This window comes from Oryctolagus cuniculus, chromosome 10, assembly GCF_964237555.1.
Source record: "Oryctolagus cuniculus chromosome 10, mOryCun1.1, whole genome shotgun sequence".
Taxonomy (NCBI): Eukaryota; Metazoa; Chordata; class Mammalia; order Lagomorpha; family Leporidae; genus Oryctolagus; species Oryctolagus cuniculus.
The window spans coordinates 105,953,754-105,967,881 of NC_091441.1; the positions used below are offsets into that span (position 1 = coordinate 105,953,754).

The window sequence follows — 14,128 nt, forward strand, 5'->3', positions numbered from 1 at the left end:
TGATTTCTTCTCTGATTTTAATTATTTCTCTTCTCCTACTAGATTTGGGTCTGGTTTTCTGTAGGTTTTCTAGATCCTTGAGGTGAATTAAAAGCTCATCTATTTGGTGCCTTTCCAATTTCTTGATGTAGGCACCTATTGCTATAAACTTTCCTCTTAACACTGCTTTTGCTGCGTCCCATAAGTTTTGGTGTGTTGTGCTGTTATCCTCATTTACTTCCAGAAAGTTTTTGATTTCTCTTTTGATTTCTTCTATGACCCATTGTTCATTCAGGAGCATGTTGTTCAATCTCCATGTGTTTGCGTATGCTCTAGGGATTCCTGAGTTGCTAATTTCCAACTTCATTCCTTTATGGTCTGAGAAGCTGCATGGTATGATTCTAAATTTTTTGAATTTGCTGAGACTTGCTTTATGGCCTAGTATGTGGTCAGTCCTAGAGAAGGTTCCATGTACTGCTGAGAAGAATGTAAAATCTTTAGCTGTAGGATTGAAAGTTCTGTATATATCTGTTAGATCCATTTGGGCTATAGTGTCGTTTAAATCTGCTGTATCCTTGTTGATCTTCTGTCCTATTGATCTGTCTATTTCTGAGAGTGGAGTATTGAAGTCCCCCAGTACTATTGTATTGGGGTCTAAGTCTCCCTTTAAGTCCGTTAATAAATCTTTTAGATAAACTGGTGCCCTGTAGTTAGGTGCATATACATTGATAATTGTTATATCTTCTTGTTGTATTGATCCCTTAATCATTATATAGTGCCCCTCTTTGTCTCTCTTAACAGTTTTTGTGGTAAAGTTTATGTTGTCCGATATTAAGATGGCTACGCCCACTTTTTTTTCATTTCTGTTGGCATGGTATATCTTTTTCCAGCCTTTCACTTTCAGTCTGTATGGATCTTTGTTGGAAAGATGTGTTTCTTGTAAGCAGCAAATAGATGGGTTTTGATCCTTAACCCAATCAGCCAATTGGTGTCTTTTAACTGGACAGTTCAGGCCATTCACGTTCAATGTGACTAATGATAAGTGGTAACTTTGCCCTGCCATTTGCCAAAGATCAGTTCTAATATATGCTTTGAATTCCCTGTGATCTTTTGCTGTGAGGTTTCCTTCCTTGGTTTCCTTCCTTTACCTTCTTTCATATTGATGACCGTGTTTCTCTGTTTCTGTGTGTAACACATCTTTATGCATCTTTTGCAGGGCTGGACGAGTGGTGACAAATTCTTTCAATTTCTGTTTGCTATGAAAAGTCTTTATTTCACCTTCATTCACAAATGATAGCTTTGCAGGATATAATATTCTGGGCTGGCAGTTGTTCTCTCTTAGTACCTGGGCTATGTCTCGCCATTCCCTCCTAGCTTGTAGAGTTTCTGATGAGAAGTCAGCTGTGAGTCTGATTGGAGATCCTCTGAGAGTAATCTGACGTTTCTCTCTTGCACACTTTAGGATCTTTTCTTTATGTTTCACTGTGGAGAGTTTAATTACAACGTGTCGTGGTGAGGATCTCTTTTGGTCGTGTTTATTAGGGGTTCTGTGAGCTTCCTGTACTAGGATTTCTCTGTCCTTCTCCAAACCTGGGAAATTTTCTGCTAATATCTCACTAAAAAGGCCTTCTAATCCTTTCTCCCTCTCCATGCCTTCAGGAACTCCTAGAACCCGAATGTTGGTTTTTTTAATAGTATCCTGAAGATTCCTGACAATATGTTTTAGATTTCTAATTTCCTCTTCTTTTCTTTGGTCTGACTGTATCCTTTCCTGTTCTCTGTCCTCTAAGTCCGATATTCTCTCTTCTGCTTCACCCATTCTGTTTGTAAGGCTCTCTATTGTGTTTTTCATTTGATCTATTGAATTCTTCACTTCAGTCACTTTCACAGTTTCCTGTTGTACTAGTTGTTTCGTTTCATTTTGATTCCTCCTTAATATTTCATTTTCACGAGAGAGGTTTTCTATCTTGTCCATTAAGGATTTCTGTAGTTCAAGAATTTGTTTTTGAGAACTTCTTAATGTTCTTATCAATTTTTTGAGATCTGCTTCTTGCATTTCTTCTATGTCATCATCTTCATAATCTTGAATTGGGGTGTCTTTTTCATTTGAGGGTGTCATGGTGACTTCCTTGTTTTTATTACCTCGGTTTTTGCGTTTGTTATTTGGCATATTGGAGATATTTGGTTTCTTCACTGTGGTGCTTTTTCTTGTTATACTATCACTCTAGATTAAGTGGACTATCTGTTTTTGATGGAGCCTTAGGGCTTGAGATGGGTGTGGCCTGAGAGCTCTGTTTGGTGTGCCAAAGGTGACACTCCCAGGTTAGGCGTGGTAAATCTCTCTCTTTCTTTCTTTTTTTTTTTTTTTTTGATTCAAAAGGGAAGTAATTCCGCACAGCTGAACGAAGTTGGAGGTAGTTAGCAGGCAAATGATATACCCACAGGAGCCAGAGATCGGAAGCTCTTTCCCAAGGACCACACAGGGAATCTGTTCGGCCCTCAGAGTGGGCTCAAATTCTCCTTCAGTCTCCCACTGGGTTGCCAAAGTTACAGAATTGTAGCGTCTCTGGAGAGTGCTCACGTGAATTCCTTGAGTTCTCTCCCCCACCGTCTCTTTTTTCACAGTCTCAGTTCAGTAGCACCACAAATTTACTAGGTCCTAATCTCCTGTTAATTCGCCCCGCCCAGAGTCAGGTTTTTCTGCTAGGCTCAGGGCTGGTGCAGACCTGAGGTCGCTCTGCTTATGACGTATGTCCAAGATGGCGCCTGCTCTTTGTCTTGCTCGCCCTTGAGAGGTGAGCAGAGAGAGAAACCCGTGTCCGTACCAGTCACCTTTTTTCTCTCTCTCTCTCTCTCTCTTCCAGTTAGCCTGGTGAACTTCCCCGCCCCGGGGTTCGTTCCCTCTAGTCTCCTCTCTCCGCTTACCTGCCGGTGTCTCGGGCTATTGAGGTTCGGCTCACCTCGCGTTCCAGCGCTGGTGTGTTGAGTCTGCCGCTGGTGTCCCGAACTGTGGGCTCCCACGCTCTCCACGCAGGTCCGCTGTGAATCACGCGTTCCGGAAGAGTTTCTTCTGCTGTTTCCTCCCCTACTCTTCCTTGAACCTGCAGTATCTCCACTTTTATTAAACTATCTCTCCCCGGACTATCAGTGTGCTCCCTTCCTATTCCGCCATCTTGCCTCCTGGACCTGTCCCATAATTTCTTTATCTAGTCTTGAGTTGATGGACATCTGAGTTGACTCCATATCTTAGTGTTGGTGAATTGAGCTGCAGTAAACATGGGTTTGCAAATAACTCTTTACTTTGCTGATTTCATTTCCCTTGGATAAATTCCCAGGAGTGGCATGGCTGGGGCATATGGTAGGTCTGTATTCAGATCTTTAAGCTATCTCCATACTGTCTTCCATAATGGCTTTACCAGTTGACATTCCCACCAAGAGTGGATTAGGGTACCTTTTTCCTTACATCCTTGCCAACATTTGTTGTTTGTTGATTTCTGTATGAAAGGCATTCTAAATAGGGTGAGGTGAAAACTCATTGTGGTTCTGAATTCATTTCCCTGAGGGCTGGTGTTCTTGAACATTTTTTCATGTGTTGGTCATTTGGATTTCCTCTTTCCAAAAATGTCTGTTTAAATCCTTTACCCTTCTTAACTGGGTTGTTTCTCTTGTTGTTTGGGAGTTTCTTGATCTCTTTAAATATTCTGGTTATTAATCCTTTATCAGTTGTATAGTTCACAAATAATTTTTCCCATTCTGTTGGTTGCCTCTTCAGTTTCCTGAGTGCCTTCCTTGCAGTACAGAAACTTCTCAATTTTGATGCAATCCCACTTGTCAATCTTGGCCTTGACCGCCTGTGCCTCTGGGGTCCCCTCCAAGGACTGTTTGGCTGTGCCAGTGTCTTACAGGGTTTCCCCAATGCTCTCCAACAGTTTGATGGTATTAGGTTGTAGAGTTAGATCTTTGATCCATTTTGAGTGACTTTTGGACAAGGTATAAGGCAGGGATCCTGCCTCAAACCTCTGAATGTGGAAATCCAGTTCTCCCAGCACTATCTGTCAATGAGACCATCCTTGTCCAGAGATTGGCTTTAGCTCATTGATCAAATAAAAGTTGGTTGTAGATGCTTGGATTGACTGCTGGCATTTCTGTTCTGTTCAACCAGTCCATCCACTCATCCCTGTACCAGTACCAGGCTGCTTCGACCACAATTGCCTTGTAGTATGTCTCTGTCTCTGTTGCAAAAAATGTATTCAGTTACTCTGGGCCTCCCGCGTTTCCATACGAACCCCAGCATCACCTTCTCTCTGTCTGAGAAGAATGTCCCTGGTATTCTGATTGGTATCACATCGAATCTGTAAATTGCTTTCAGAAGAATGGACATATTGATGATAGTCTTCCAATCCACAAACATGGCAGATTTTTCCATTTTTGTTTTATCTTTTATTTCTTTAATTTTCTGCAGTTCTCATTGCAAAGATCTTTGACATCCTCAGTCACACTCATTCTAAGGTATTTGATTTTTTTTTGTAGCTGTTGTGAATGGGACTGATCCTAGAAGCTCATAGCATTGTGTACACAAAGGCTGTTGACCTTTGTGTATTGATTTTATACCCTGCTACTTTACCAAACTCTTTGATCAGTGCCAGTAGTCTCTTAGTGGAGTTTTTTGAATCTGCTATACACAGAACCATGTCATTTTCAATTAGGGGTAGTTTGGCTTCATCATTCCCAATTTGTATCCCTTTGATTTATTTTTCCTGCCCAGTGGTCCTGGCCAAAACTTCCGGGATTTTATTGAATAACAGTGGTAAGAGTGCGCATCCTTGCCTGCTACCAGATCTCAATGGGAACATGTCCAAGTTTTCCACATTCACTAGGACGCTGGCCCTGCATTTGCCATAAATTGCCTTGATGGTGTTGAGGAATGTTCCTTCTATACTCAATTTGCTTAGAGTTTTCATCATGAAAGGGTATTGTATTTTATCAAATGCTTTCTCTGCATCTATTGAGATAATCATATGGTTTTTGTTTTCAGTTTGTTAATGTGAATGTTGAATCATCCCTCCATACCAGGGATAAATCGCACTTGGTCTGAGTGGATGATCTTTCTGATGTGTTGTTGGATTCTATTGGCTAGAATTTTGTTGAGGATTTTTGTATATGTTCATCAGGGAAATTGGTCTGTAATTATCTTTCTCTGTTGCTTCTTTTTCAGGTTTAGGGATTAAGGTGATGCTGGCTTCATAGAAAGAATGAGAGAGGATTCCCTCCCTTTCAGTTGTTTGGAATAACTTGAGAAGAATTGGAGTTAGTTCTTCTTTAAATGTCTGGTAGAATTTAGCAGTGGAACCATCTGGTCCTGGGTTTATCTTTGTGGGGAGGCCTTTATTACTGATTCAGTTGCCATCTTGGTTATGGGTCTGTTTAGGTTTTCCATGTCTTCATGGTTTAATTTAGGTAGGTTGTATATTTCCAGGAATCCATCCATTTCTTCTGGGTTTCTCAGTTGTTGGCATACAGCTCTTTCTAGTAATTTCTGAAAATTCTTTTTTATTTCTGCGGTGTCTGTTGTTACATTTCCTTTTTCATCTATAATTTTATTGATTTGGGTTTTCTCCTTTTTTTTTTGGTTAGTTGGTCAGTTTTATTTTTTCAAAAAACCAGCTCTTCGTTTTGCTAATCTTTGGTATTTTTTTGGATTTAATTTTGTTGATTTCTTTAATTTTAATTATTTCTTTTCTCCTACTAGTTTTGGGTTTGGTTTGCTGCTGTTTCGCTAGATCCTTGATATATTGATAGTTCATTTATTTGGTGCCTTTCCAATTTCTTGACGTAGACAGGAAATTGTAATTGCTATAAACTTTGCTCTTAACATTGCTTTTGCTGTATCCCATGAGTTTTGATATGTTGTGTTGTCATCTTATTTGGTTGCAGAAATTTTTTGATTTTTTTCTTTTGATTTCTTCTGTGACCCACTGTTCCTTCAGGAGCATGTTGTTCAGTCTCCATGTGTTTGCATATGTTCTAGAGATTCCTGAGTGCTGATTTTCAGCTTCATTGAATTGTGATCTGAGAAGATGCATGGTATGATTTCAATTTATTTTGAATTTGCTGAAACTTGCTTTATGGCCTAGTAAGCAGTCAATCCTAGAGAAAGTTCCATGTTCGGCTGAGAAGAATGTGTATTCTGCAATTGTAGGATGAAAAGTTCTGTAGATATCTGTTAGGTCCATTTCTTCTGTAGTGTTAGTTAACTCTGCTGTTTGGTGATTTTCTGTTTGGTTGATCTGTCGATTGCTGAAAGTAGGGTATTGAAGTCCCCTATTCGTATTGTGTTGTATTAGAGTCTAGGTCTCCGTTTAGATCCATTAACATTTCTTTTAAATAGCCAGGTGCCCTGTAATTAGGTGCATATGCATTTATAATAGTTACATCTTCCTGTTGAATTGATCCTTTAATCATTACATAGTGCCCTTCTTTGTCTCTTTTAACAGTTTTTGTGTTAAAGTCTATTTTGTCTGATATTAGGATGGCTACACCAGCTCTTTTTTGGTTTCTGCTGGCATGGATGATCTTTTTCTATCCTTTCTCTTTCAGTCTGTGTGCATCTTTTTGGTGAGATGCATTTCTTGTAGGCAGTAAATGTGTGTATATATTTTTTGTATCAATTCATCCAGTCTGTGTCTAACTGGATAGTTAAGGCCATTTACAGTCAAGGTGAGTGTTGCTAAGTAACAACTTTGCCCTGCCATTTTTACAAAAATATTGCTGTTTTTTACTTTGAAATTCCTTTGAACTTTCACTGAGAGATTTTTTTCCTTTACCTTCTTTCATGATGATGACCATGTTTCTGTGTGCAGCACATCCTTAAGTATCTTTTGTAGGGCTAGATGGGTAGAGAAAAAATTCTTTGAATTTGTTTGTCATGGAATTTCTTTATTTTACGTTCATTCATAAGTGAGAGCTTTGCAGCATACAGTATTCCGGGTTGACAGTCACTTTCTCTTAAGACTTGGACTGTATCTCGCCATTCTCTCCTAGCCTGTAGGTTTTCTGATGAGAAGTCCACTGTGAATCAAATTGAGAGCCTCTAAAAGTAATCTAGTGTTTCTCTCATGCACATTTTAGAATCTTTTCTTTATGTTTTAGTGTGTCGAGTTTGATTGCAATGTGTCACGGTGAAGATCTTTTCTGGTCATTCTATTAGGGGTTCTATGTGCTTCCTGTACTTGGATGTCCCTTTCTTTATCCAAATTAGGGAAGTCATTATGGAGTTTTAAAGAGGGCAGATACGTCATCTGATTGACAGGCCAAAATTATTTCCCTGAGTTAAATATACAGAATGGAGTGTGGCACGGTCAGAGGGTTCTGAGAGCCCAAATGAGAGCCGGGAACGTAGGAAGAAGTGAGTATTGCAGGGAAAGCAAGTCAGTAGCTTGTAGCTTAGGGTCCAGGAAAATGGGTCAGAAGTGTCGACTGGACTGAGGGACCCACTGCCACTGACAGCGCTGTTGTGTGTTGGAGTGGGTGAGGTTGTGTGGGAGGGGAGGAAACAGAGAAAGGCAAGGTGAAGGGAGGCTGGTCGTGGAAGCAGTAGGGGGCTGAGGATGGCCTTGTTCCCCGAGTGGGAGACGGCCTGTCGCGTGGATGTGGGAAAGATGCTGACAAGTTGGGAGCAGCAAAGGAGAATGCGTATCCCAGGGACCCTGAAGGAGGCAGGACGGGGAGTGATGTTGAAAGGCCCTGGAGTTGGGGATCATGAGTCAGTCATGGACTCGGTGCCCTGCCTGGGTCTAAAAAAGGCAGAATTGCTTCCTTCAACCTTAGGGTTTCTGAAGACCAGGGGAGAGGGATGACAAGAGGCAGGTGGTTCAGGTTTTTAGCAGGGGTGACTGGTGATAGGCCAGGGAGTCTATGTGGCTGTGAGGGAGAGGAGGTAATAGGTATAGGTGGAGGGGAGGCAGAGGCCCCTGTGAGAAGTGTTTTTTATAAATGAGCTGGAAGGGAATCAAGTTGTCTGGAAGTTAAATTTGGCTCTGAATTTACACATACTCTAATTTTAAAAATAATCCACTTAGTTGAGAGGTGGAAAGAAAGTGATGAAGAGCTCCTGTCTGCTGGTTCCCTACCCAGCTGGTGCAATGGGTGGGACTGGGCCAGGGCCTGAAGCCAGGATCTGGGGATGCAGTCCAGGTCTCCTGTGTGGGCAGCAGGGACCCAAGGACTTGAGCTATCACAGCTGCCTCCCTATGTCTACATTAGTAGGAAGCTGGGGTCAGGATTGAGAGCCCGGAGTCACCCCTGGTGCTCTGATATTAGATGCAGGTGTCATGACTGGCCTTACCTGCCAGGTCAACAGCTCCTGTTCATCATGTCCAGGATATGACCAGATGTGGAATTGTATGATTTAATAAGAGTACATTTTTAATGGGTCATAATTTCAAGGGTATAAGAAACTTTTGGCTTGATAAGAGAACAATTTTATCATTTGGGTAGTCTTAGAAGATAAATTTTAGGTGAATAGAATCTGATTTCTTCTGTCCAGAAAGATTTATTTTGTGGCTGGTGGAATGGTGCAGTGGGTTAAGCCACCGTGTGCAATGCTGGTGTTCCTGTATCAGAGTGCTGGTTTCACTTCTAATCCAGCTCCCTGCTAATGCACCTAGGATGGCAGCAGAGGATGGTCCAAGTACTTGGGCCCCTGCCACCCATGTGGGAGATCTGGATGGAGCTCCTGGCTTCAGTCTGACCTGGACTATTGAGGCTGTTTGGGGAGTGAGCCAGTGGTGGAAAGATGGATCTCTCTCTCCCTTTTTCTGTGTCTTCCTCTCTCAAATAAAATAAACAAACAAACATACATCATTAAAAAGATGGAGTTTTTTCCACCCTTCTTTGTGGTGCCTCACTTTTTTGGTGACTTTGATAGGTTGCAGGAGTTTTCTTCAGTTATCTACATGAATTTGGTTAATTCTCTGTCCAGAATCATGGCTACTGTCACTCTAATCAGTGTACTTGCTAACCATGGTGGCTTGATTCCTATTGAGCACATTGTCCCACGACATGACAGACTTTGTTTTACTTGTGTTTTGTGGAATGATTCTGAGAATACTACTGAGTTGTGTGTTCTGTGCTTACATATCGTTCTGGATAATGGAATGCTTTGATCTGGGGATATCTATATTATATCTACCATTATCAGTAAGATAGTGCTACTCTGAGTCAGATCATACTGTTCTTAATTCTTTGTATATCTGACTTCTGAGGAGGGAGGTTTATCAGCATCACAGGTGACACTGTGTGAAATGGAAGAAATACCTTGCATGGGCAGTGCATCAGAGACCCTTGATCTGGTCATAAATATCCATAGACTATGAAGAACCTAGATTTGGAACCGTGCTTGCTTTCTTTTTCTTGAATGGGTTAATATCTTTTGTGCTGTTCGCTTCACTGTCTCTCCTTCCACTTCATTTCAGGATGAAAAAAAAAAGAACCCCAGAGAATGCTGGGCCGTTCCCGTGGCTGCATACACAGTGCTAATGAGGTGCCTTCGGGAAGGGGTAAGACTCCTTTGTTGTCTATAGCCGCCTGCAATTGTAATAACCCTCCAGGCACTGTGTGAGGATGGTAGCCTGCAGCAGTGCAGGGGCTTGTCAACCCAGCTTGCTCCTGAATTTAAATAATCCCGACAACCCACCACGAGCAAGTGACCTGTACTGCAGCAAGTGCAAAAATGAACCAGCTTCCTCATTCACTTGTTCAAAAATCTACTTTCAATGCCAATGGCAAGCGTAAACAGTGTAACCAGCTTTTAATGACATGTTGTTGATGACACTCCTGTGCCCCTCTTGGAAGCTATCAGGACACCAGTTGAGGAAGCAAGGTTGATGCAGAGAATTCTCTGCGAGCCTCAGACAACCCTCAATTATCTTGTCAGGTTGCCTTCTTCAGGTTCAGACACAGAGAAGCTTCCAGTAGCTCCCACTGATTTTAATATTAAGTAGGATTTGTTATGTGATGTGGTTTCTCGATTTATTCACATTGTTTCGTGTGCTGTTGGTAACCAGTGAAGAGCAGCCAGCTGGCCCAGCAGCCGCCTGGTAGGTTTGCAGCTCCTGTGTGTCTCTAGGTAAAAGACATAGCAACCAACCTGAAAGCTTGGCATTTTCTGTTTGCTTTAAATCATTTGACATTGTTTCACCCAAGGCAAAGCCATAGGCTAAAAACATTCCTTAAGGAATGAAAAAAGTAGATCAGGATAAACATCTTCCTTTTGAGTGCACTTCTTCTTGCATTCTGTCGTGACCTGGTAATGTTTCCAGGTAGAAATGCTCTCCAAGGTTTGCCCCTGGAGACCCAGCAGGGAAACTGAAGCGTTTCCTAGCCTGTGGGTTTGAATACTTACTCAGTTGTCATTATAGGATATGAGGAAGCCAGTGAGTTGTATTTGATCAATAATATGAGAATTAAGTCATCTTCACCCACAGTCAAAAGACAAGTTTGGGTTCATTGTTCAAGGCCTTCAGACAGGCACACTTCGGCCCCCAGATGCAGATGTGGGATTCCTGTTCTTGAGTTGGTCTCACTGCTCGAGGGTGATAAGATAAAAATACAGGTTGGGGTGTGTCAAATGCATAGATGCGAAGAGAACAGAATATGGGTGCTCACGGGAGAAGGGAGTCTTCCGTGGATCCCTTTAACAGTATTAAAGAAAATGCTTAAAGCTTTTCAGTTTGGAGGGGCTGGTGTCGAGTTGCTGTGGGTTAAGCTGATGCCTGCAATGGTGCATCCTGTGTGAGCACCAGGTTGAGTCCTAGCTGCTGGACTTTCCATCTGGTTCCCTGCTAATACACCTGGGTCAGAAGATGGCCCACGTATGTGAGCTGCTGTCACCCACAGGGGAGACCCAGGTGGAGTTTGGGATTCCTGGCTCAGCCTGGCCCAGCCCTGGCCATTGAGGCCATTTGTAGAGTGAACCAGCAGATGGAAGCTCTCTGTCTCTCCTTCCTTCTGTGTACCTCTGCCTTTCAAATAACTTTTTTTTTAAAAGATTGATTTATCTGAAAGAGGTATACGGAGAAGGAGAGGCAGAGAGAGAGAGGTCTCCCATCTGCTGGTTCACTCCCCAGATGGCTGCAACGGCCAGAGTGTAGAGGAATTAAGTTAGCAACCAGAGACAAAGAAAAGGCGACCCCTCCTCCCAACACAAACCTCCCAACACAAGTGGCTGCTCGCAGTTAACTAGTGAAGCAGCTGCCCACTGTTATCTTCCCTAGGGAGGGACGAAGTCCTAAATTCTGCTTCTGTAAACTCCAGTCATTAATCTCGCCTAATAAATCTGCCCCTGGTAGCTCTTTTACAAACATACCAGACCCACAGACAATTGGAAGTGTGGTCCCAAGTCACGTAGGCTGCAATTTAAACCCACCAGTGCTGTAACAGCTAAGGTGTGGTGCTGATCAACCTGTGAATATTGTAAGAAACTTGGGATTGTTACTCAGTCCTCAGGAAATGATTCCAGCTGAGCCCCCTGGCGGAACAAACTGCTGGATCCTCCACGTCTCTGGTGCCTGTTTGAATGGAGGGAGTTTTCCCACCCCAGGTTTCTGTAGCAGGAGCTGTACCAGTCCGAAGACAGGAGCTTCTTCCGGGTCTCCCACGCGGGTGCAGGGTCCCAAGGACTTGGGCCGTCTTCACTGCTTTCCCAGGCCACACAGAGAGCTGGATTGGAAGTGGAGCAGCCAGGTCTCAAACTGGTGCCCATATGGGATGCCAGCACTGAAGGCGGCGGCCTCACTTGCTACACCACAGTGCTGGCCCCTCAAATCTTAAAAAAAATTTTTAAATAATTTTTAAAAGTGTATTTTAAGATTTTTATTTATTTGAGAGATACAGTTACAGAGGGAGAGACTGAGAGGAAGGTCTTCTATCTTATGGTGACTCCCCAAATGGCCAGAACTGAGCTGATCCAAAGCTGCAAACCAGGAGCTGCTTCTGGGTCTCCCACGTGGGTGCAGGGGCCCAAGGACCTGGGCTATCTTCTGCTGCTTTCTCAGGCAAATTAGCAGAGCTGGGTTGGAAGTGGAACAGCTGGGATGTGAACCAGCAGACATGTGGGATGCTGGCACTGCAGGCGGAGGTTTAGCTTAGTAAGCCACAGCGCTGGCCCCTATTTTTATTTTTAATTTTTAATAAAGTTTTTATTTAATAAAAATAAATTTCATAGGTACAGCTTTAGAAATACAGTGATTGCCAGCGCCGCGGCTCACTAGGCTAATCCTCCACCCTGCGGCGCTGGCACACCGGGTTCTAGTCCCGGTCGGGGCGCCGGATTCTGTCCCGGTTGCCCCTCTTCCAGGCCAGCTCTCTGCTGTGGCCTGGGAGTACAGTGGAGGATGGCCCAAGTGCTTGGGCCCTGCACCCTATGGCTCCTGCCTTCGGATCAGCGCAGTGCGGCGGCCATTGGAGGGTGAACCAACAGAAAAGGAAGACCTTTCTCTCTGTCTCTCTCTCTCTCACTGTCCACTCTGCCCGTCAAAAAATAAAAAGAAACACACACACACACAAAGAAATACAGCGATTAGGTCCCTATTTTTAAGTTTTAAACTTAAGTTTTTGGGTTAGGAAGCTGGCCTAGTGGTTAAGGTGCCTGGCTCCTGCTTCCTGCTAATGCAGACCACAAGAAGCAGTAGTGACAGCTTCAGTAATTAGGTTCTGATTAGGTTCCTGATGCCCATGTGGGAGACCTGGATTGTGTTGCCAGCTCCCGGCTTTGATGTAGCCATCACTGGTATTTGGGGAGTGATCCAGAGGATGGAACTGTCTCTTTCTATTTCTCTAATAAGTAACCAAAAAAAAAAAAAAAAGAACTTTATTGCCTAATAAGAGGCAATAAATTGTAACCTTTGAGGATTGTATCTTTTACCTAATAGCTCTTTCCCCTCTCACCCCCTGTGTATTCAATTGAGCATATAATAGACGAAATAATGTTTGCTATCCTCGTGTAGCTCCATATTTTAGTACCACACTTGATTTTAATTGCATTGGTATGTATGGGAAGTCTGTGTGGTTTTCCTCAAGAGAGAATTGTAGCAGGCAATAATTTATGAAAATTGGACCTTGTATTTTTGAGAAGCTGTTAAGTATTGCGTTGGCAGCCTGTACACTAACATTGTCTCTACCAAACAGGTAAATTAGGGGGTGATGATTCTCCTTACAAAGGCTTTGCATCCTTACAAAAATAATTATAGGGGTTCTTTTAAATAGCAAATTTGTCTAATGTGTTCAGGACATAGTGCAAATGGAAACACATTTTAAGCCTTGTGTCTCCAGTCGTTTCCAGTACCTCTGGTATTTCTGAGTGGAGGCTCGGGTCTTGTGAAACATGCCTCATAGAGAGTAGACGCTTGTGCTTGGTTGGGAATGTGCACTCACACACTCTGTTAATTTATAAAATGCTGGTGGCCTAGAGAAAGCTTCCTTTTGCTTCTTGGGTTCCATCTTGCCCTTTCTTTCATGGTGTAACCCCTTGCTGACTTCTGGTGGAAAACATTCCCAAGTTTTGCTTTATGGTGTTTGTGTCTTTGAATGTATTGCTAAATATAAAATGGATTGGTTCTTAGTGTATTAAATGGCCAGCTCTCTGCTGAGGCCCGGGAGTGCAGTGGAGGATGGCCCAAGTGCTTGGGCCCTGCACCCCATGGGAGACCAGGATAAGTACCTGGCTGCTGCCATCGGATCAGCGCGGTGCTGATGGTTCTTAGTTCTTCAACTATGTGTAAAACGGATGGTGCTATATTCTTCTAGCCTTAATTATTTTCTTATAGCTAGTCAGAGGTTGATAGCTTGTTAATTATGTGAACAGTAGCTTATCTGTTCCACTGTGCAGTATGATATTGTTGGGCTATGCCTCTGGATGGGAAGGGGATGTTCAAAAAGTTCATGGGAATTGCGTGTAGTGGCAAAAAAAAAAAAAAAAAAGTGTGGATTTCAAATTGTTTTTGAACCAAAAGAAACTTTAATTCACTTTTCAAAAAGATCTTATTTCAGAGGCAGAGTTACAGACAGAGGGAGACGCAGAGAGGAAGGCCTTCGATTCGCTGGTTCACTCCCCAGATGGCTACAACGGTCGGAGCTGGCCTGATCCAAACCA

The 14,128-nt window shown here is 42.8% G+C and overlaps 1 protein-coding gene across 13 annotated transcripts in view; it reads left to right on the top strand.

Moving 5' to 3' along the window:
* The window catches only part of ULK4 (unc-51 like kinase 4), a 617,184-nt gene that overhangs the window by 96,735 nt on the left and 506,321 nt on the right, over positions 1-14,128 (top strand). For all 13 annotated transcript variants that reach the window (XR_007921958.2, XM_051852640.2, XM_051852641.2 and 10 more), the window contains one exon: positions 9,453-9,536. Coding sequence is in view for 12 of the 13 variants with exons in the window: in XM_051852640.2 (XP_051708600.2) it covers positions 9,453-9,536 (84 nt within the window). In the remaining variant the exon portion in view is untranslated. The remainder of the gene's footprint in view (positions 1-9,452; positions 9,537-14,128) is intronic.